Source organism: Phyllobates terribilis, unplaced genomic scaffold, assembly GCF_046119375.1.
Source record: "Phyllobates terribilis strain yellow unplaced genomic scaffold, ASM4611937v1 Scaffold_5__5_contigs__length_657084704, whole genome shotgun sequence".
NCBI classification, from domain to species: domain Eukaryota; kingdom Metazoa; phylum Chordata; class Amphibia; order Anura; family Dendrobatidae; genus Phyllobates; species Phyllobates terribilis.
The window spans coordinates 2,738,877-2,762,907 of NW_027362765.1; the positions used below are offsets into that span (position 1 = coordinate 2,738,877).

Sequence of the window (24,031 nt, forward strand, 5' to 3'; positions counted from 1 at the left end):
TACACATTCCTCACATGTAATAAAGCTGTCAAACAGTCGCAAATCATGCACACGGGAGTGATTCAAACATATCACTGAGCAGCTGTAAATACTCGGAGCTCGCCCGCGCATATTTGGAACAGAACATACTCGCTCAACACTAGTCCTAGGTCATGGGTCTTCCAGCATGACAGTGAGCCCAAACAGACTTCAAGAAGCACCTAGAAATTAGATAGAAACAAAGTGCTGGAGCGTTCTGACCAGCAATGAGTCTGGATCTAAATCCCATTGAACACCTGTGGAGAGATCTTAAAATTGCTTTATGGAGAAAAATATTAAAATTTGAGAGTCCTCAGTAGTTGATACCATCTTTTCAGTTAGCCATTAGTCAGTAAGCTTTCGAGACTACTCAGGTCTCTTCATGAGACATAGTATAACACAAAATCTGAAGAGTCACATATTTATACATAACGGCACAGGAATAATGCAATAGATAAGACAAGTGATGTGAAGCAGAACTATCAGTTTCGGAAAAGGATAAGCAGTTGTGGCCGTAAAAATGTGTGGCCACAAGTAGATCTATTCTTTTTTTCTTTTTTTTGGGTGGCGATGAGAATTCATCCTTGTTTTAAGTTTTTGCCTTGTCTCCCCTACATACAGACCCCCAGTTGGACAATTGGTACATATAATTAAGTTCATTGTGATGCAGCTGAAAGTCCCTGGGATCTTGTAATCCTGATGTGAGTTGGGAATCTTTATCTTGTCCGTGGTCATTATAAATGGACAGGTTTACATTTACAGTTGGTGAGGATGAATTGTATAAGTTTCACCACAAAGGTGAAACTATCCTCCCGGTCAGTTTGCTTACCCTCCCAGTACCTTCTAATTCTAACAATGTTAGGTTTCTGGGAGATTATACTTGTTCGTTTTATTTTTGGTTCTCCTTAGCTTGCCTTCTTTGCCCTCTATCAATGTGTTTTTGTTTCTCATTCAGGGTTTTCGTATTTTACTTCATACTTTCCATTCCCCTTGTTGACAGTGTGTTGTGGCCTCCCCTCTGGTTCCTCAGGAGGTATGAGAAACTCCTCAACGACTTATTAGGGAGTTAGGTCTGTGGTGGCGTTTTTAGTTGTACAGCTAGGGCCTTTCTTGTCTGTACAGAGACTAGTTGGGTGTAGTTGCGGCATTCTCCCCTGTGTGGGTTCTCTGGTGGTTATCAAGATGCGCTTTCTGTTTAAAACATTTCCCACATTTTCAACATGAAAAAGGCTTCTTCCCTGTGTGAATTCTCTGATGTTTATTAAGATGTGATTTCTGTCCAAAACATTTCCCACAATCTGCACATGAAAAAGGCTTTGCCCCTGTGTGGGTTCTCTGATGGATGATAAGAGTTGATTTCTCTGTAAAATATTTCCCACATTCTGAACATGAAAATGGCTTCTCTCCTGTGTGAGTTCTCTGATGGATGATAAGAGTTGATTTCTCTGTAAAACATTTCCCACATTCTGAACATGGGAAAGGCTTCTCCCCTGTGTGAGTTCTCTGATGTTTGAAAAGATTTGATTTCTTTGCAAAACATTTCCCACATTCTGAACATGAAAATGGCTTCTCCCCTGTGTGAGTTCTCTGATGTATATTAAGACATGCTTTTTGTACAAAACATTTCCCACAATCTGAACATGAAAATGGCTTCTCCACTGTGTGGGTTCTCTGGTGCTTAAGAAAACTAGATTTATGGTTATAACATTTTCCACATTCTGAACATGGAAAAGGCTTCTCCCCTGTGTGAGTTGTCTGATGTTTAATAAGAGTAGATTTCTCTGTAAAATATTTCCCACATTCTGAACATGAAAATGGCTTCTCTCCTGTGTGTGTTCTCTGATGGTTGATAAGAGTTGATTTCTCTGTAAAACATTTCCCACATTCTGAACATGAAAATGGCTTCTCCCCTGTGTGGGTTCTCTGATGGTTGATAAGATTTGATTTCTCTGTAAAAAAATTCCCACATTCTGAACAGGAAAATGGCTTCTCTCCTGTGTGAGTTATCTGGTGCCTAACAAGACTTGATTTCTGATTAAAACATCTCCCACACTTGGAGCAATAAAATCTATTCTTCGCTGTGTGAATTTTTTGATGTTTAAGAAAAGACTTTTGGAGGGAAAAACTATTTCCATATTCTGAATGTGAAAATGGCTTCTTTGCTTCAGGAGCAGTTTGTTTTTTAATACTTATTTTGTGACTTTGATTTTCCTTATTAGTCAGTAATGAATCAGAAGACAGGACCTGTTTCAAAGGATCAGATGACGGATCTTTTCTGTGAAGGGATGATGGTAAGTCTGGAGAAATGGCATTCACTTCAATTGTATCCTGTGGAATCTGAAAATTATCTGATTTGAAAATTGAAGATGTCAGCTGTCCCTCTGATCTCCTGGTACAGACATCTGCCAAGAATAAAAACAATTATTATTTTTTAATAAAGAATCCTTGAATTTTATATTTTTGAACATTTCTACTTAAAATGTCTGTAAAAAAGGCAAGTTATATACAGTTATATGAAAAAGTTTGGGCACCCCTATTAATCTTAAGCTTAATGTTTTATAAAAATTGGTGTTTTAGCAACAGCTATTTCAGTTTGATCTATGTAATAACTGTTTGACACAGTAATGTTTCTGCCTTGAAATGAGGTTTATTGTACTAACAGAAAATGTGCATTCTGCATTCAAACAAAATTTGACAGGTGCATAAGTATGGGCACCTCACCAGAAAAGTGACATTAATATTTAGTAGATCCTCCTTTTGCAAAAATAACAGCCTCTAGTCGCTTCCTGTAGCTTTTAATGAGTTCCTGGATCCTGGATGAAGGTATTTTTGACCATTCCTCTTTACAAAACAATTCCAGTTCAGTTAAGTTTGATGGTCGCCGAGCATGGACAGCCCTCTTCAAATGATCCCACAGATGTTCAATGATATTCAGGTCTGGGGACTGGGATGGCCATTCCAGAACATTGTAATTGTTCCTCTGCATGAATGCCTGAGTAGATTTGGAGCGGTGTTTTGGATCATTGTCTTGCAGAAAGATCCATCCCCTGCGTAACTTCAACTTTATTGACAAGAATCTGCTGATACTGAGTGGAATCCATGCGTCCCTCAACTTTAACAAGATTCCCGGTGCCCGCATGGGCCACACAGCCCCAAAGCATGATGGAACCTCCACCAAATTTTACTGTGGGTAGCAAGTGTTTTTCTTGGAATGCTGTGTTTCTTTGCCGTCATGCATAACTCCTTTTTGTATGACCAAACAACTCAATCTTGGTTTCATCAGTCCACAGGAACTTCTTCCAAAAAAAAAATTGGCTTCTCCAAATGTGCTTTTGCTTACCTCAGCCGACTCTGTTTGTGGCGTGCTTGCAGAAACGGCTTCTTTCGCATCACTCTCCCATACAGCTTCTCCTTGTGCAAAGAGCGTTGTATAGTTGACCGATGCACAGTGACACCATCTGCAGCAGGTTGATGCTGCAGCTCTCTGGAGGTGGTCTGAGGATTGTCCTTGACTGATCTCACCATTCTTCTTCTCTGCCTTTCTGATGTTTTTCTTGGCCTGACACTTCTGGCCTTAACAAGAACTGTCCCTGTTCTTCCATTTCTTTACTATGTTCGTCACAGTGGAAACGGACAGGTTAAATCTCCGAGACAGCTTTTTGTATCCTTCCCCTGAACAACTATGTTGAATAATCTTTGTTTTCAGATCATTTGACAGTTGTTTTGAGGAGCCCATGATGCCACTCTTCAGAGGAGATTCAAACAGGAGAACAACTTGCAAGTGGCCACTTTAAGTAGCTTTTCTCATGATTGCATACACCTGGCTATTAAGTTCAAAACTCAATGAGGTTACAAAACCAAAAAAAGTGCTTTAGTAAGTCAGTAAAAAGTAGGTAGGAGTATTTAAAACAAGAAAATGATAAGGGTGCCCATACTTATGCGCCTGTCAAATTTTGTTTGAATTCAGATTGCACATTTTCTGTTAGTACAATAAACCTCATTTCCAAGCAGAAACATTACTGTGTCCAACAGTTATTACATATATCAAACTGAAATAGCTCTTGCAAAAACACCAATTTTTATAAAACATTAAGCTTAAGATTCAAAGACAGATGGAGAAGTCACATCTATGATCAGCTCTAATCCTGCCATCTCCACCGTTCTCATTACACAAGTATAAAACATATAATACTGGGGGATAAAACAAGACTGAGCACAAGACCTTCACAGCCGTCTACACATCATAGGGGAGATCTCATGACACCTTCTCTCTATCTACCTGAGGAACATTTGGATTTTCTTGTTTACAGTCCTGTAGAAGAAGAGGACGGGGACATCTCTCTGGTGTTGTCCTCTTACTGGATAGATCTGGAGGAAACACATACAGGGACTGAATTCATTCTTTACATACAGATAATTATGGGCCGTGTGTATTTAGTCCTGTCTATTACCTGGTGATGTGAGAGGCTGGGGAACCTCCATCATGATGTCCTTGTACAGATCTTTGTGTCCTTCTAAATACTCCCACTCCTCCATGGAGAAATAGACAGCGACATCCTGACATCTTATAGGAACCTGACACATACTGTAGCGCCGGCGTCCCTGCCCTCTGCCAGGCAGGGACGCTGTTCCCCTCACCTCCCTGCTCCGTGCCCGGCGTCCTCCTCCCGCTCTGCTGGCAGCGCGCGCTCCTTCCCGGCCACTGTGCTTAGGGCGCGCGCGCTCTCCCTCCCTCTTAAAGGGGCCGCGCGCGCCGTCCTAAGGAGTCCCCGGCCAATGGCCGGAGGACTTCACCATATATAAGGCACCTCCTCCAAAATGGAGGTGCCCGAGCAATGTTGTTCCACTGTTCTACTCTGCTTCAGCCCTCAGGTCCCGTTGCCAGTTACCTGCCAGTTACCTGCCAGATTCCTGCCTGATTATCTGCTACCTGCCTGCTAGTCTGAGGTCCGACGGTCTGCCTTACTACTCCTGTCAGTCTGTCTAAGGACCAGCCTGCCCGCTCACCTGGGAGCGCACATCAGCCACCTGCCTGCTTGCCTGAGGTCCGACGGTCTGCCTTCCAACTCCTGTCAGTCTGTCTATGGACCAGCTTGCCCGCTCAACTGGGAGCACACACCAGCTACCTGCCTGCTAGTCTACCTGGAGGCTCCGCCGTCACGTGCTGTGACCACCTGCCTGTCCAGTGACTCCTGCTCGCTCACCTGGGAGCGCTCATCTGCTGCCTGTCTGCTAGCCTACCTGGAGGCTCTGCCGTCATGTGCTGTGACCACCCGCCTGTCCAGAGACTTCTGCCCGCTCACCTGGGAGCGCTCCTCTGCCGCCTGTCTGTTGGTCTTCCTGGAGGCTCCGTCGTCACATGCTGTGACCACCCGTTCATCCAGAGACTCTCGCCTGCTCGCCTGGGAGCTCACGTCTATCATCAGCCGCCACAGGTCGTACCAACCCTTTACCTAGAGACTGCCCCGGTCACTTGCCGTGACCATCTGCCCGTTCATCCAGAGACTGCCCCGGTCACTTGCCGTGACCATCTGCCCGTTCATCCAGAGACTGCCCCGGTCACTTGCCGCGACCATCTGCCCGTTCATCCAGAGACTGCCCCGGTCACTTGCCGTGACCATCTGCCCGTTCATCCAGAGACTGCCCCGGTCACTTGCCGTGACCATCAGCCCGTTCATCCAGAGACTGCCCCGGTCACTTGCCGTGACCATCAGCCCGTTCATCCAGAGACTGCCCCGGTCACTTGCCGTGACCATCAGCCCGTTCATCCAGAGACTGCCCCGGTCACTTGCCGTGACCTCCAGCCCGTTCATCCAGAGACTGTCCCGGTCACCTGCTGTGACCTCCTGCCCGTCTTCCCTGGTCGCCACCCGCTCCCTTACAAGGACTGCCCCCTTGTATAGTAGCTCAGAGGTTCCGCCTCCCAGACCCGTTACAGTTTGCTCGGGCCATGGAACCCGGTGGCACCCAAGCTCCCTCGCTCTCGGACCTGTGTCATGAACTGTCCCGTCAAAGGTCCCAACAGGAGTCCATCCTGGGTCACCTGCGGAATGTCAATACTCGCCTGGACACTCTGACTGCTCCACCAGCAACCTCCGCCAGTGCCATGTCTCGCAATCCGGCAGCTCCACTGCCCACTAATACCATGGTATCCTACCCCGGACCCCGGCTTTCTGCACCTCCTCGCTTCGGAGGTGACTCCGCCCAGGCTCGGGGCTTCATAAATCAGTGCACCCTGCACTTTGAACTATTGTCCCACCAGTTTAACTCCGACCGAGCCAAAATTGCATTCATCATGTCCCATCTCACCGGGGAGGCCCTGGCCTGGCTAAATCCTCTATGGGAGAGAGGAGACCCCCTGGTGTCCAACTTGCCTGCTTTTCTCACGGCTTTCCGGAAAGTCTTCGACGAACCCGGACGGAAGAACTCATCCGCATCATCACTGCTACGCCTCCGTCAGGGAAGTCTCACCGTGGGCCAATATGCCATACGGTTCCGTACCCTTGCCTCGGAGCTGGCCTGGGATAACGACGCTCTGGTATCCGTCTTCTGGGAGGGTCTGTCCGGCCGTATTAAAGATGAACTTGCCGGTCGGGACATTCCTACCACTCTCGATGACCTAATAACTCTTGCCACCCGGATTGACCTACGGTTCCAGGAGCGTGCCAAAGAGGAGGTTACCATGTCTAGCTCCTACTTTTCAGAAACCCGTCACTCCCTCCGTCTCTACCCAGGTACACTCTCCTGAGTCTATGCAGGTCGACCAGACCAAGATGGTCAAAACCCGTCAGGACTTACGCCGTGCCGAGGGGAGCTGCTTCTACTGTGGCAGTAAGGAGCACCGGATCCGTGCCTGCCCGGAGAGGTCGGGAAACGCCTGTGTCTAGGTTCGCTCAGAGAGGTCAACCTAGACAAGAATAAATCCTCTCCATCTCTGCTGCTGTCAGTCTCAATCGTCTGCGGGGAGAACTGTTATTTCGAACTAGCCCAACTTGACTCTGGAGCAGCCGGGAATCTTATTTCACAGTCCCTGGTAGAGAAATACCGCATCCCCACCAAACCTCTGGCTGTACCCTTGTCTGTTGCTGCCGTGGATGGGGGCCTCTTACCACGCCCCATCCAACTCATCACCGAATCCATTACTCTGCAGGTGGGAATGCTGCATTCTGAGAGTATCTCCTTTCATGTTCTGCCTGGACTCTCTCACGCCCTCTTGCTAGGCCTACCTTGGCTCCAGAGACATGCACCCGTGCTTGACTGGCAGACCGGAGAAGTCCTTCGCTGGGGACAGGACTGCCATAAGACCTGTCTGGTTCCCGTCCATCCCGTCCGTCCTTCTCCTACCCCAGCTAATCTACCTGGACTTCCGATTCCTTATTGGTCTTATGCTGATGTCTTTAATAAAAAGGAAGCAGAGACACTACCTCCTCATAGACCATACGACTGCCCTATCGACCTGTTACCTGGTACTACTCCTCCCCGTGGGCGTATTTATCCTTTATCCGCTGCTGAGACCCGGTCGATGTCCGAATATATTGAGGAGAATCTGGCCAGGGGATTCATCCTGAAATCTACCTCCCCGGCGGGAGCAGGCTTCTTTTTCGTCAAAAAGAAGGACGGCTCTCTCCGTCCCTGTATAGACTATAGAGGCCTTAACCAGATCACGGTGAAGAATAAGTACCCCCTTCCGCTCATTCCGGAGTTATTTGATCGTCTGAGGGGGGCTAGAATCTTCACCAAACTGGACCTCCGTGGGGCGTACAACCTGGTTCGTATCAGTCAGGGGGGATGAATGGAAGACGGCATTCAACACCCGAGACGGCCACTATGAATATCTGGTAATGCCCTTTGGTCTCTGTAACGCTCCTGCCGTCTTTCAAGAGTTGGTCAATGACATCTTCCGGGACCTTCTCTACTCCTGCGTAGTGGTGTACCTGGACGACATCTTGGTCTTCTCTCCGGATCTCCAGACTCACCGGAGGGACGTTCGTCAGGTCCTGCTCAGGCTCAGGCAGAATCATCTCTTCGCTAAATACGAGAAGTGCCTCTTTGAGCAGACCTCGCTTCCGTTTTTGGGCTACATTATTTCTCAGACCGGCCTACGAATGGATCCAGAGAAACTGTCTGCCATCGAGAAATGGCCTCGACCGGAGGGGTTGAAGGCCATCCAGCGATTCCTGGGCTTCGCCAACTACTACCGCCTCTTCATACCACACTTCTCTTCCCGGACTGCCCCAATTTCCGCGCTCACCCGTAAGGGTACTAATCCCAAAGAGTGGCCGCCCGAAGCAGAGGAGGCCTTTCTTTCCCTAAAACAGGCCTTCTCTTCCGCCCCGGTGCTGCATCGCCCGGACGGCAACAAGCAGTTCTTCCTGGAAGTTGACGCCTCCTCCTCTGGAGCCGGAGCGGTACTTACTCAAAAATCATCTTCCGGGAGAATGGTAACTTGTGGCTTCTTCTCCAAACTCTTCTCCTCTTCTGAGCGCAACTATTCCATAGGAGACCGAGAGTTATTGGCCATCAAACTGGCATTGGAGGAGTGGCGTTACCTACTCGAGGGGGCTCTTCACCCGGTAATAATTTACACTGACCACAAGAACTTGGCTTACCTCCAGCATGCCCAGAGACTTAACCCGCGCCAAGCCCGGTGGTCCTTGTTTTTTGCTCGCTTTGATTTTGTTCTTCATTTTCGCCCGGCTGACAAAAACGTCAAAGCAGATGCCTTGTCCCGATCCTTTCTGGTGTCCGATCTCGAGGAGGAACCTAAACATATCATCGATCCCGCCAGAGTAATGCAGGTGGCTCCCGTGAGCCTAAATCGTCTCCCTCCCGGTAAGACGTTCGTATCAGTACCTGATCGGGAGAAGATCCTACACTGGGGTCACTCGTCTAAACTAGCTGGCCACGCCGGTCAGAAAAAGACCCTCCAGCTTATTGCCCGGCACTACTGGTGGCCTACCCTGCACAAGGACGTAATAGACTTTGTTTCTGCCTGTGTGTCCTGCGCCCGCAACAAAATCCCGAGACACCTGCCAGCCGGTCGCCTTCTTCCGCTTCCTGTGCCTGCTGCCCCCTGGCAGCATATTGCTATGGACTTCATAACTGATCTCCCCGTCTCTGCCGGTTGTACGGTCATTTGGGTGGTCGCTGACCGCTTTTCCAAGATGGCTCACTTTATTCCCCTGCCTGGTCTCCCGTCTGCACCCGAGCTGGCTAAAGACTTTATCCGCCACATCTTCCGTCTTCATGGCCTGCCCCTCCACATCGTGTCGGATCGTGGGGTACAGTTCACCTCACGTTTCTGGAGAGCCACTTGTAAACTGCTAGACGTCACCCTGGACTTCTCTTCCGCTTACCACCCACAGTCCAATGGTCAAGTGGAGCGGATCAATCAGAACCTGACCAGTTACCTCCGGCAGTTCGTTAATGCCCATCATTCTGACTGGGTGGATCTCCTACCATGGGCCGAGTTCTCCTATAACAATCACGAGAGCGAATCCTCCTCCAAATCCCCGTTTTTTGTAGTCTTCGGTCAGCATCCTCGGATTCCTTTCCCTGTCTCCACCTCTGTGGACAACCCGGCTGCGGAATCTCTCGTTAGCAAATTTTCCTCCATTTGGGAGAGTACCCGATCCGCACTCCTTCAGTCGTCCGAACGGATGAAAAGACACGCTGACAAAAAAAGCCTGGATCCTCCACAATTTCGTCCTGGAGATAAAGTCTGGCTCTCATCTAAATATGTCCGACTCAAGATACCTTCTTACAAGTTAGGGCCTCTGTTCATCGGTCCTCTGGAGGTCATCAGTCAGATCAACCCGGTGGCCTATAAATTAAAACTCCCGGCCAACTTACGGATCCCTAACTCCTTCCATGTATCTCTCCTCAAACCTGTGGTACTTAACTCTTTTTCCAAGTCTACAGGTACGCCTCCTGCTCCGGTTTCTGCTGAGGACGAGTTTGAGGTAGAGAACATTCTTGCCACCAAAAGGGTAAGAGGAAAGATCTTTTTTCTAGTAGATTGGAGGGGGTTTGGTCCTGAGGAGAGAACGTGGGAGCCCCGGGAGAACATCCATGCCCCTCTTATCCTAGCTAAATTTCTGTCTGGCCTAAAAAAGGGGGGGTCTAAAGGGGGGAGTACTGTAGCGCCGGCGTCCCTGCCCTCTGCCAGGCAGGGACGCTGTTCCCCTCACCTCCCTGCTCCGTGCCCGGCGTCCTCCTCCCGCTCTGCTGGCAGCGCGCGCTCCTTCCCGGCCACTGTGCTTAGGGCGCGCGCGCGCGCTCTCCCTCCCTCTTAAAGGGGCCGCGCGCGCAGTCCTAAGGAGTCCCCGGCCAATGGCCAGAGGACTTCACCATATATAAGGCACCTCCTCCAAAATGGAAGTGCCCGAGCAATGTTGTTGCACTGTTCTACTCTGCTTCAGCCCTCAGGTCCCGTTGCCAGTTACCTGCCAGTTACCTGCCAGATTCCTGCTACCTGCCTGCTAGTCTGAGGTCCGACGGTCTGCCTTACTACTCCTGTCAGTCTGTCTAAGGACCAGCCTGCCCGCTCACCTGGGAGCACACATCAGCCACCTGCCTGCTTGCCTGAGGTCCGACGGTCTGCCTTCCAACTCCTGTCAGTCTGTCTATGGACCAGCTTGCCCGCTCACCTGGGAGCACACACCAGCTACCTGCCTGCTAGTCTACCTGGAGGCTCCGCCGTCACGTGCTGTGACCACCTGCCTGTCCAGTGACTCCTGCTCGCTCACCTGGGAGCGCTCATCTGCTGCCTGTCTGCTAGCCTACCTGGAGGCTCTGCCGTCACGTGCTGTGACCACCCGCCTGTCCAGAGACTTCTGCCCGCTCACCTGGGAGCGCTCCTCTGCCGCCTGTCTGTTGGTCTTCCTGGAGGCTCCGTCGTCACATGCTGTGACCACCCGTTCATCCAGAGACTCTCGCCTGCTCGCCTGGGAGCTCACGTCTATCATCAGCCGCCACAGGTCGTACCAATCCTTTACCTAGAGACTGCCCCGGTCACTTGCCGTGACCATCTGCCCGTTCATCCAGAGACTGCCCCGGTCACTTGCCGTGACCATCTGCCCGTTCATCCAGAGACTGCCCCGGTCACTTGCCGTGACCATCTGCCCGTTCATCCAGAGACTGCCCCGGTCACTTGCCGTGACCATCTGCCCGTTCATCCAGAGACTGCCCCGGTCACTTGCCGTGACCATCTGCCCGTTCATCCAGAGACTGCCCCGGTCACTTGCCGTGACCATCTGCCCGTTCATCCAGAGACTGCCCCGGTCACTTGCCGTGACCATCTGCCCGTTCATCCAGAGACTGCCCCGGTCACTTGCCGTGACCATCTGCCCGTTCATCCAGAGACTGCCCCGGTCACTTGCCGTGACCATCAGCCCGTTCATCCAGAGACTGCCCCGGTCACTTGCCGTGACCTCCAGCCCGTTCACTCAGAGACTGTCCCGGTCACCTGCTGTGACCTCCTGCTCGTCTTCCCTGGTCGCCACCCGCTCCCTTACAAGGACTGCCCCCTTGTATAGTAGCTCAGAGGTTCCGCCTCCCAGACCCGTTACACATACAATGATACCGTCATCCCCCAATCCCTTCACAGCGTTACTGTATAATGTCCCAGCATTCCCAGCAGTGTCACCTCTCCAGTCAGCAGCTCAATTATGTTGTAGGCGAGTTCTAGAATCTTCTGGTCATTGATATCCTCATGTATTACGGGGTGAGGTGGAGGCCCCGTGATTAATCTCTGGTTATGGAGAGAAAGATTAATAAATCTCACTACAGACATTTCCAGAGTCCTCACCTCTCTAGTTCTGTCCATCTGTTATTTCCAAGAATGATGTAATGTGACGTCATCAGAATCTCTCACCTCTCCAGTAAGCCGGAAGAGGATCTCTAGGGTGAGGTGTAATATCCCCTCCACCATCTTGTCCATCATTTTCCTGGATAAATCAGGAAAATTTTCTTATATAGACGATCTTTACTGAGAGGATCCGGTATTTTAGAGATCTGAATGAGGAAAAGATAAGCTGATGGATAAGACCATTTTTCTGCAAACGATGCGGAATCCAAAATGTACCACGAGTACCCTTCATTCCTTAATCTGGTGTTCAGATCTATTGCCTGTATATTAAAATCTGTGACATTTGAGCAGTATCTTCTCAATCATAAAAATTGGCCCTTGGATTTTCCTCTTTTTATGGGGATGGGGTGGTGGTTATCCCATTTCAATAGTTTATTAGTGCTTGAAGGTTTATGGTAGATGAGTGTCCCTAGGGTCCCATTACAATCCTTCTTGATCAGTACATACAGGAAAGGCAACTGGTAATAATTGGTGTTGGTCTGCTCCTTTAAACAAAATGTACTTTTCAGGTTATATCCTCAATACCCTCATTTTTCAACCCTTCTTTTGAGGCCCACACAGTCAGACTCTACCGGCCCTTCTCCCTGCGAGTGGCGGTTGTGTATCGCCCTCCGGGCCCCTCCCGTCAGTTTGTGGATCACTTTGCCACTTGGCTTCCAAACTTTCTATCTTATGACATCCCCACCCTCATCATGGGAGATTTTAACATCCCAATAGGCGATTCCCTCTTCCCATCTGGCGCTCATCTTTTATCGCTAACTTCCTCCTTCGGCCTTTCACAGCTTACTAATTCTCCTACACATGAAGATGGAAATACTCTTTGACCTGATCTTCGCCCGGCTCTGTTCAATACATGACTTTACTAACTCTCCTCTTCCACTCTCTGATCACAACCTTCTTTCATTCTCTGTCAAGAACTGTCACCCTGCTCAAGACACCCCCACTTTCCACACTTATAGAAATATACATGGCATTAACACCCAGAAATTTATGAAAACGTTGCAATCATCATTGGCCCCAATCTCCTCCCTCTCATGCCCTGCCTCTGCACTGAAGCATTATAACGAAACATTGCAATGCGCCCTGGATGAAGGCGCACCTCCTACACAGAGAACAACTCGGCACAGACGGCGACAACCCTGGAACACACTGCAAATACACTTTCTCCAGTGGTGCTCCAGGTGTGCCGAACGGCTGTGGACAAAATCTAATCTGGCCGAAGATTTCCTCCATTATAAATTTATGCTTAAAACCTATAACTCCGCCCTTCACCTCTCCAAACAAACCTACTTTGAGGCTATGTGCCCACGATGCAGAAATGAAGCAGAAAATTTCTGCAGCATTTATGCATCTCCCTGGCAGAAAAACGCATGCAGATTGTGCATGCGTTTTTCCTGCAGAATACATGCGGATTCACATGCGTTTCCACATGAGTTAACGCATGTGTTTCCGCATGCGGACTGACAAGCACTTTCCAGGCGATAGCATCACTTGGAAAGTGTTTGACAACTAGGTCACACTGTATAAATCCATGCAAACGGCATGGATTTATACAGTGTGTCTGTAAAAATAAAAAAATAAAGCTATACTTACCTCCGATGCCGCCGTGTGTGCTGTCGCGCTCGTCCTGGCTTCTTCCTGGCTTGCCGGCATCTCGCGAGACAGCCTGCGGTCACATGACCGCGACGTCATCTCAGGTCCTGGAAGGAGAAGCGCTGCGGGGGCCGCCGGACAGATGAATATAAACTTTATTTTTTATTTTATTCTTTTTTTTACAGGTACAATGGTACCCAGGTCTGGATGAGAGTCTTCTCTCCTCCAGACCTGGGTACCATCCGCACATTGAAACGCATATAATCCGCATGTACTAATGTACAGACACGGATTATATGCGTCTCAATGCAAGTCAATGGCGTGGCTTCCGCTGCGCTTCCGCAAAATTAATGTTCATGCTGCGGATTTAGGAGCGCTGCAGAAAAGCTGCGGAAAAATCCGCAGCATGTGCATTGACATTGCGGAATGCCATTGGGGACCATGGGGTGCGGATTACCATGCGTTTTTGATGCGTTTCCGCTGCGGAAATTCCGCAGCGGAAATGCAAGAAAAACGCATCGTGTGCACGCAGCCTAACAACCTCATCATCTCATGGCCCAATAATCCTAAACACCTGTTTGACACTTTTTATTCTCTCCTTAATCAAACAGCACAGGCCCCAACCACCAACCTCAGCAGTGACGATCTGGCCAATTATTTCAAAGAAAAAATTTACCATATCCGACAGGAAATTTTCTCTCAATCCCCAAATGTTATGCATGCTCCTCCCTCCCACATTGTATCTTGATCATTTTCTGACTTCGAACCAGTCACGGAAGAAGAAGTGACAAGGCTCCTTGCTTCCTCTCGCTCTACCACCTGCACCAGTGACCCTATTCCTTCACATCTCCTTCAGTCCCTTTCTCCAGCTGTCACCACTCACCTAACCAAAATATTCAACCTCTACCTCTCATCTTATATTTTTCCCTCCTTTTTTAAACACTCCAGCATACATCCATTACTTAAAAAAAGATCCCTCGACCAGAACTGTGCTGCTAACTACAGACCTGTTTCCAATCTTCCCTTTATATCTAAACTCCTGGAACGACTGGTCCACTCCTGTATAATACGCTATCTCTCAGATAACTCCCTTCTTGACCCTTTACAATCTGGTTTCCGCTCTTTACATTCTACTGAAACTGAACTCAGTAAAGTTTCTAATGATCTACTAACAGCCAAATCTAGTGGTCACTACTCCCTGCTGATTCTCCTGGATCTCTCCGCAGCATTCGACACTGTGGATCTACCTCTCTGACCGCTCCTTCACTGTGTCTTTTGCTGGCTCCTCTTCTTCTCCCCTCCCCCTTATTGTCGGGGTTCCTCAAGGATCAGTCCTAGGCTCCCTTCTTTTCTACTTATATATCGCTCCTATTGGACAAACAATCAGCAGATTCGGTTTTTAGTACCATCTCTATGCTGATGACACCCAATTATACACCTCTTCTCCGGACATCACCCCTGCATTATTACAAAATACCAGTGATTGTCTTTCCGCTGTCTCTAACACTATGTCTTCCCTCTATCTAAAATTGAATCTGTCAAAAACTAAACTACTCCTATTTCCTCCCTCCACTAACCTATCTGTGCCTGATATTGCCATTTCTGTTTGTGACTCCATCATTACTCGCCAGCAACATGCCGGCTGTCTTGGGGTCATGCTTGAGTCAGATCTTTCCTTCACTCCTCACATCAAATCACTCGCTCTCTCGTGTCATCTACACCTCAAAAACATCTCTAGAATCAGAACTTTTCTTACCTTTGACTCTGTAAAAACTCTTATGTAGCTCTTATTCATTCTCGTCTGGACTACTGCAACTCTTTACTTATCGATCTCCCTCTTTCTAAACTTTCCCCTCTCCAATCCGTCCTGAACGCAGCTGTCAGGGTCATATTCCTTGCCAACCGACACAACGATGCCTCTTCCCTGTGCCAGTCATTGCACTGATTGCTCATCCAATACAGAGTTCAATATAAACTTATCGCTCTTACCCACAAAGCTCTCGACGATTCAGCACCACTCTACATCTCCTCCCTCATCTCAGTCTACCACCCTACCCGTGCCCTCCGTTCTGCTAATGACTTAAAACTAAAATCCTCCGTAATCCGAACCTCCCACTCCAGTCTCCAAGATTTCTTGCATGCTGCTCCAATTCTTTGGAATGCACTACCCAGAACAATTTGATTAATTCCCAATCTCAACATACTTATCTAACTGTCCCAGTTTGGCCCATATTAAAATTTTCTTCAAAATCATGCTCATACCATCCATGGACTGCATAGCCTCTGTCTGTACTGTACACATACTGGCTGGAGACCAGTTCATGTAGTGTTATATACTTACCCTATTTAGTATATTAAGGCTGTATTATACAATATATGTACATTTTACCTTTTGTGTCTCCCCTATTTCCTTACAGACTGTAAGCTTGTGAGCAGGGCCCTCACTCCATTTAATATCTGAGTTATGCTTATTCTGTAAAGTCTGTATTGTCTGTATAAGTCCCCCCTAAAATTGTAAAGTGCTGTGGAATATGTTGGAACTATAAAAATATAAATTATTATTATAATTAAATTCAGATGTAAATCTCAGGCCCACTCTATTGATGTTGAGTTCCCTGACAAATTCAAAAGATTGTTCACTCGTCCCTGACCAGATGATAAAAATGTCATCAATATATTTGTACCACACCCCAATATATGGATGCCACCACTTATGATCATCCCTGAATATTGTGGATTCCTCCCACCAGTCCAGGGATAAGTTAGCATATGAGGGGGCACAGGGGCTCCCCATCGCAGTACCACTGAGCTGGTGGAAGTATTTCCTGTCAAAAAGAAAGAAGTTATGAGTAAGAGTGAGTTTTAGAAGATCCTCCATGAAGTCATTATGTCTGCTACACTCTATTGACCTCGATTTCAAGAAATGTCTTACTCCTCTGATACCATCCTCATGCGGTATATTACTGTACAAAGCCTCGATATCTAGTAAGGTTTGCTCCCCTACATGCATGTATACATGCTCGAGGGTCTACATGTAGGGGAGCAGCCAAAGGGAAAACCAATCCCAGAGGGATTATTCCAACTGCAGGACCTCAGGCGGTACTGGGGGAACATTATACTGTGTAGGGGCATCATACATCCTGCATAAGGGGCATAATGGGGGCATTACACTGTGGGGGCATCATACATACTGTATAAGGGGCATAATGGGGGCATTACACTGTGGGGGCATCATACATACTGCATAAGGGGCATAATGGGGGCATTACACTGTGGGGGCATCATACATACTGCAGAAGGGGCATAATGGGGGCATTACACTGTGTGGGGTATCATACATAATGCATAAGGGGCATAATGGGGGCATTACACTGTGGGGGGCATCATACATAATGCATAAGGGGCATAATGGGGGCATTACACTGTGTGGGGACATCATACATACTGTATAAGGGGCATAATGGGGGCATCACACTGTGTGGGGGCATCATACATACTGCATAAGGGGCATAATGGGGATATTACACTGTGTGGGGGCATCATACATCCTGCACAAGGGCATAATGAGGGCATTACACAGTGTGGGGGCATCATACATCCTGTATAAGGGGCATAATGGGGGCATTACACTGTGTGGGGGCATCATACATCCTGCATAAGGGGCATTACACTGTGTGGGGGCATCATGCATACTGTATAAGGAGCATAATGGGGACATTACACTGTGAGGGGGTCATCATACATCCTGCATAAGGGGCATCATACATCCTGCATAAGGGGCATAATGGGGGCATTACACTGTGTGGGGGCATCATACATCCTGCATAAGGGGCATAATGGGGGGCATTACACTGTGTGGGGGCATCATACATACTGCATAAGGGGCATAATGGGGGCATTACACTGAGTGGGGGCATCATACATACTGCATAAGGGGCATAATGGGGGCATTACACTGTGTGGGGACATCATACATCCTGCATAAGGGGCATAAAGAGGGCATCACACTGTGTGGGGCATCATACATACTGCATAAGGGGCATAATGGGGGCATTACACTGTGGGGGCATCATACATCCTGCATAAGGGGCATAATGAGGGCATTACACACTGTGGGGGCATCATACATCCTGTATAAGGGGCATAATGGGGGCATTACACTGTGTGGGGGCATCATACATACTGCATAAGGGGCATAATGGGGGCATTACACTGTGTGGGGACATCATACATACTGTATAAGGGGCATAATGGGGGCATCACACTGTGTGGGGCATCATACATACTGCATAAGGGGCATAATGGGGGCATTACACTGTGGGGGCATCATAACTACTGCATAAGGGGCATTACACTGTGTGGGGGCATCATACATACTGTATAAGGGGCATAATGGGGGCATCACACTGTGTGGGGCATCATACATACTGCATAAGGGGCATAATGGGGGCATTACACTGTGGGGGCATCATAACTACTGCATAAGGGGCATTACACTGTGTGGGGGCATCATACATCCTGCATAAGGGGCATAATGGGGGCATTACACTGTGTGGGGGCATCATACATCCTGCATAAGGGGCATTACACTGTGTGGGGGCATCATACATACTGTATAAGGAGCATAATGGGGGCATTACACTGTGAGGGGGTCATCATACATCCTGCATAAGGGGCATAATGGGGGCATTACACTGTGTGGGGGAATCATACATACTGCATAAGGGGCATAATGGGGGCATTACACTGTGTGGGGGAATCATACATCCTGCATAAAGGGCATAATGGGGGAATTACACTGTGTGGGTGGCATCATACATACTGCCTAAGGGGCATAATGGGGGCATTACACTGTGTGGGGGGCATCATACATACTGCCTAAGGGGCATAATGGGGGCATTACACTGTGTGGGGGGCATCATACATACTGTATAAGGGGCATAATGGGGGCATTACACTGTGTGGGGGGCATCATACATACTGCATAAGGGGCACAATGGGGGCATTACACTGTGTGGGGGGCATCATACATACTGTATAAGGGGCATAATGGGGGCATTACACTGTGTGGGGGCATCATACATACTGTATAAGGGGCATTACACTGTGTGGGGGCATCACACATCTTGCATAAGGGGCATTACACTGTGTGGGGCATCATACATACTGCATAAGGGGCATAATGGGGGCATTACACTGTGTGGGGGCATCATACATCCTGCATAAGGGGCATAATGGGGGCATTACACTGTGTGGGGGCATCATACATCCTGCATAAGGGGCATAATGGGGGCATTACACTGTGTGGGGGAATCATACATACTGCATAAGGGGCATAATGGGGGCATTACACTGTGTGGGGGCATCATACATCCTGCATAAGGGGCATAATGGGGGCATTACACTGTGTGGGGAATCATACATCCTGCATAAAGGGTATAATGGGGGAATTACACTGTGTGGGGGGCATCATACATACTGCATAAGGGGCATAATGGGGGCATTACACTGTGTGGGGGGCATCATACATACTGTATAAGGGGCATAATGGGGGCATTACACTGTGTGGGGCATCATACATCCTGCATAAGGGGCATAATGGGGGCATTACACTGTGTGGGGGCATCATACATCCTGCATAAGGGGCATAATGGGGGCATTACACTGTGTGGGGGCATCATACATACTGCATAGGGGGCATAATGGGGGCATTACACTGTGTGGGGGCATCATACATACTGCATAAGGGGTATAATGGGGGCATTACACTGTGTGGGGGCATCATACATCCTGCATAAGGGGCATAATGGGGGCATTACACTGTGTGGGGGCATCATACATCCTGCATAAGGGGCATAATGGGGGCATTACACTGTGTGGGGGCATCATACATCCTGCATAAGGGGCATAATGAGGCATTACACTGTGTGGGGCATCATACATACTGCATAAGGGGCACAATGGGGGCATTTCACTGTGTGGGGGCATCATACATCCTGCATAAGGGGCATAATGGGGACATTACGCTGTGGGGCCAGTAAAGGGGCCCTGTACTATGAGAACAATACGTTTCCTCCCTTCCTGTCTCCATAGTTGGGTCGTATGTATCTATTACAGGAAACAGAACAAAAACCTTATGATTCTTATAAAGGGGCAACACAAGACCCCAAAAGCGTCTCTGTGCTGAAGGGGTTAATGCCCCCTGCGCCCAGTAATGGGGGTCTCCACATACCTCCACCTGCAGAGCCGCCACCACATATATGGCTGCTCTGTGCGCACAGGAGCTGTGATGAGGTCACAGGAGGGGAGGAGTCAGGGGTCACATGATCAGGGGCCTCAGTGGATGCAGGACTCTGCTGTGCTGGTTGTCATGGTGCTGGATGAGCTGAAGTTTATGTGTGTACTAGGTGTACGGAGCAGAGCCGCGTGTGTACGAGGTGTACGGAGCAGAGCCGCGTGTGTACGAGGTGTACGGAGCAGAGCCGCGTGTACGAGGTGTACGGAGCAGAGCCGCGTGTTTATGAGATGTACAGAGCAGAGCCGTGTGTCTACGAGGCGTACGGAGCTGAGCCGTGTATGAGGTGTACGGAGTGGAGCCGCAGGTATACAAGGTATACGGAGCGGAGCCGTGTATGAGGTGTACGGAGTGGAGCCGCAGGTATACAAGGTATACGGAGCGGAGCCGTGTATGAGGTGTACGGAGCAGAGCTGTGTGTGTACGAGGTGTACAGAGTGGAGCCGCGTGTGTACGAGGTGTACGGAGCGGAGCCGCGTGTGTACGAGGTGTACGGAGCAGAGCCGTTTGTGTACGAGGTGTACGGAGCAGAGCCGTGTATGAGGTGTACGGAGCGGAGCCGTTTGTGTACGAGGTGTACGGAGCAGAGCCGTGTATGAGGTGTACGGAGCGGAGCCACGTGTGTACGAGGTGTACGGAGCAGAGCCGTGTATGAGGTGTACGGAGCGGAGCCGCGTGTGTACGAGGTTTATGGACCGGTGCTGTCTACGAGGTGTTTGGAGTGGAGTCGTGTATGAGGTGTACGGAGCAGAGCCGCGTGTGTACGAGGTACGGACCGGAGCTGTCTACGAGGTGTACGGAGCGGAGCCGTGTGTGTTTATATTCTGTCTGTCAAAAACATGGATAGAACATGAACGTGAAAAGCAGAGGTGTGAATGAGGCCTAGGACTGACACTGCGCCTCCTCTATTTCATCCATGCTGAGCTCTTCATTGAGGCTGTGGAGACGATGGGGCAGATTTATCGCAGGTTCATGCTGTTTGATCTATGTGCACGTGTTTAGGCTAAGTTTACACAAACTACTAGGTGGCGCTTCCTTTGTGCCAGGAATCTGTGCTTCCGTTTTGCAGCATTTTTCAGTGTGCGGTGCCTTGCTCTAGACCACGCCCCTTTCCAGTAAGACGACGCCCAGTTGTTGCAGAATGTCCTGAATAAGGTATAAATGATGAAACAAGTTGACCACATAGGCGGCTTCTGTTGAATAAAATGAGAGAGTCGTAGCTGTGGAATATTGTACAATGGATAATACAAAAAAAATAGGACTCGCACACCTTTAGTATTTAATTAATCCTCTATATGGCCAATATACTAACATACTAATACTCGATGTGTCAGCGCACTGCGACTACTGATTACATGAACTCCAATATTGCTGTAAACATTAGGTGCTTTGTTAGCGTTTTTTGATCAACAAGCACAAAGCCTCCAACCACGTCAAGGTGACCTTTTAATGTGAATGGTCCCTAACAACTATATGTCCTACCTCTCTATGTGCCAAACCTTGTGTTGGAAAGATGGGTGGATAAGGGTGTTGAGCCCTGGAGGGGGCCATAGTGTGCTGACTAGTGATGAGTATGTTCGGTTAACCCTTTCGGCGAGTATGCTCGGGCGAGTACCGAGTATTTTCAGCGTACTCGGTGATATGTTTGAATCACTCCCGTGTGCATGATTTGCGACTGTTTGACAGCTTTAATAAATGTAAGGAATGCTTGTTTCTTAAGCATTAGTGCGCTTCTGGTCGGGTCTTCTGTTTACTTGCCCCTGTATCATCAAATGATGCACAACACACTTACGGTAGTCTATAGTCGCCCCAATCATTTTGATGATGGCTCCTTCGCAATTTAGTGCAACCTCTTGAAGTGAGCTGGGTGTAAGTTAACTTTAGGAGCACGGTCTGGTCATTTTACACATTTTCATGGATTAAACACTTTTGACTGTGCCAGGAAAGTTCTGATGTTACTTATCAATTACTTTTGTAAAGCCGCCTCTTCAGAGAGGAAGAGGACTAGAGCTCTAGCTCCACAATTTCCCAGAGGAGCATGCATGGCTTATAAGTCTCCTCACTCTGACATGCCAGGCTTGGCTTGTCACTCTCCACAAGCAGAAATGTTACCCCGTAGACCTGTTTTGTAAATCTGAAAAGCCCAACCACATCTGACATTGTTGCATGAGCTTGTATCGTACCATCCATACTCCGTGAATATTATATGCCTTACAGCATACATGTCAAACTCTGGCTTGAGGGCCAAATCTGGCCTGCAGGGTTGTTATATTTGGCCCGCAACACCAGAACCGCCACCCCCATGTGTGGCCATTATTTGTATGGAGGACTAGGTGGGGCCCATCATACTGTATACTGGTTGACCCGTGACTTTGTCCAAGTTTTTCATTTTGACCCTCTGTGTGTTGGAGCTTGACATCCCTGCCTTATGTTCTCAGGATTATATACACTGCTCAAAAAAATAAAGAGAACACTCAAATAACACATCCTAGATCTGAATGAGTGAAATATTCTCATTGAATACTTTGTTCTGTACAAAGTTGAATGTTCAGACAACAAAATCACACAAAAATCATCAATGGAAATCACATTTATTAACCAATGGAGGCCTGGATTTGGAGTCACCCCTAAAATTAAAGTGGAAAAACACACTACAGGCTGATCCAAGTTTGATATAATGTCCTTAAAACAAGTCAAAATGAGGCTGAGTATTGTGTGTGGCCTCCACGTGCCTGTATGACCTCCCTACAATGCCTGGGCATGCTCCTGATGAGGCTCAGTATTGTATGTGGCCTCCACTTGTCTGTATGATCTCCCTACCACACCTGGGCATGCTCCTGATGAGGTTGCGGATGGTCTCCTGTGGGATCTCCTCCCAGACCTGGACTAAAGCATCCGCCAACTCCTGGACAGTCTGTGGTGCAACGCGACATTGGTGGAGGGAGTAAGACATGATGTCCCAGATGTCCTCAATCGGATTCAGGTCTGGGGAACAGGCGGGCCAGTCCATAGCTTCAATGACTTCATCTTGCAGGAACTGCTGACACACTCCAGCCACATGAGGTCTGGCATTGTCCTGCATTAAGAGGAACCCAGGGCCAATCGTACCAGCATATGGTCTCACAAGGGGTCTGAGGATCTCATCTCGGTACCTAATGGCAGTCAGGCTACCTCTGGCGAGCACATGGAGGGCTGTGCGGCCCTCCAAAGAAATGCCACCCCACACCATTTCTGACCCAATGCCAAATCGGTCATGCTGAAGGATGTTGCAGGGAGCAGATCGGTCTCCACGGCGTCTCCAGACTCTGTCACGTCTGTCACATGTGCTCAATGTGAACCTGCTTTCATCTGAGAAGAGCAAAGGGTGCCAGTGGCAACTTTGCCAATCCTGGTGTTCTGTGGCAAATGCCAATCATCCTGCACGGTGTTGGGCTGTGAGCACAACCCCCATCTGTGGACGTCGGGCCCTCATACCACCCTCATGGAGTCGGTTTTCAACTGTTTGTGCAGACACATGCACATTTGTGGCCTGCTGGAGGTCATTTTGCAGGGCTCTGGCAGTGCTCCTCCTGTTCCTCCTTGCACAAAGGAGGAGGTAACGGTCCTGCTGCTGGGTTGTTGCCCTCCTATGGCTCCCTCCACATCTCTTGGCATCTGCTCCATGCTCTGGACACTGTGCTGACAGACACAGCTACCCTTCTTGCCACAGCTCGCACTGATGTGCCATCCTGGATGAGCTGCACTATCTGAGCAACTTCTGTGGGTTGTGCTGTAGACACCGCCTCATGCTACTGTACCTCTAGGGGTGAGAGCAATGGCAAAATGAAAAAGTGACCAAAACAACAGCCAAAAATGATGAGAACAGAGAGATGGTCTGTGGTCACCACCTGCAGAAGCACTCCTTTATAGGGGGTATCTTGCTAATTGCCGATCATTTCTACCAGTTGTCTGTTCCATTTGCACAACTGCAGGAGAAATTGATTCAGTGTTGCTTCATAACTGGACAGGTTGATTTCAGTGTTATTGACTTGGAGTTACATTGTGTTGTTTAAGTGTTCCCTTTATTTTTTTGAACAGTGTACTTTGCCAAACTGTCTTTATTTGGTAATACACATCACAAGAAGGGGTTAAAACAATAAGAGTCCCAGTTTGTTTTCTTGTACCATATACCTTCCATAATAAAACCTTCAGATAAGCTTTAGTGGTTCTCCTGAAATGACCCCGATAGAGGACTCAAACCTGCACTATGTCTACAA

The 24,031-nt window shown here is 48.6% G+C and overlaps 1 protein-coding gene across 1 annotated transcript; it reads right to left on the minus strand.

Moving 5' to 3' along the window:
* Positions 1-90: 90 nt before the first annotated feature.
* LOC141270815 (uncharacterized) lies at positions 91-21,592 on the minus strand. The gene is made up of 3 exons (XM_073680920.1): positions 21,568-21,592; positions 19,713-19,841; positions 91-2,420 (listed from the first exon to the last, which is right to left on the minus strand). The coding sequence occupies exons 1-3, from the start codon at positions 21,590-21,592 to the stop codon at positions 1,234-1,236; spliced, it is 1,341 nt and encodes a 446-aa protein (XP_073537021.1). The 3' UTR covers positions 91-1,233.
* Positions 21,593-24,031: the final 2,439 nt, after the last annotated feature.

Coding starts and splice junctions, on each gene's coding strand:
- LOC141270815 (XM_073680920.1), bottom strand. CDS start 21,592: ATGATTGGGGCGACTATAGACTACC. Junction 19,842..21,567: donor TGGGGCGACTATAGACTACC/GTAAGTGTGTTG, acceptor CATGACAACCAG/CACAGCAGAGTCCTGCATCC. Junction 2,421..19,712: donor TGGCGGCTCTGCAGGTGGAG/GTATGTGGAGAC, acceptor TATTCTTGGCAG/ATGTCTGTACCAGGAGATCA.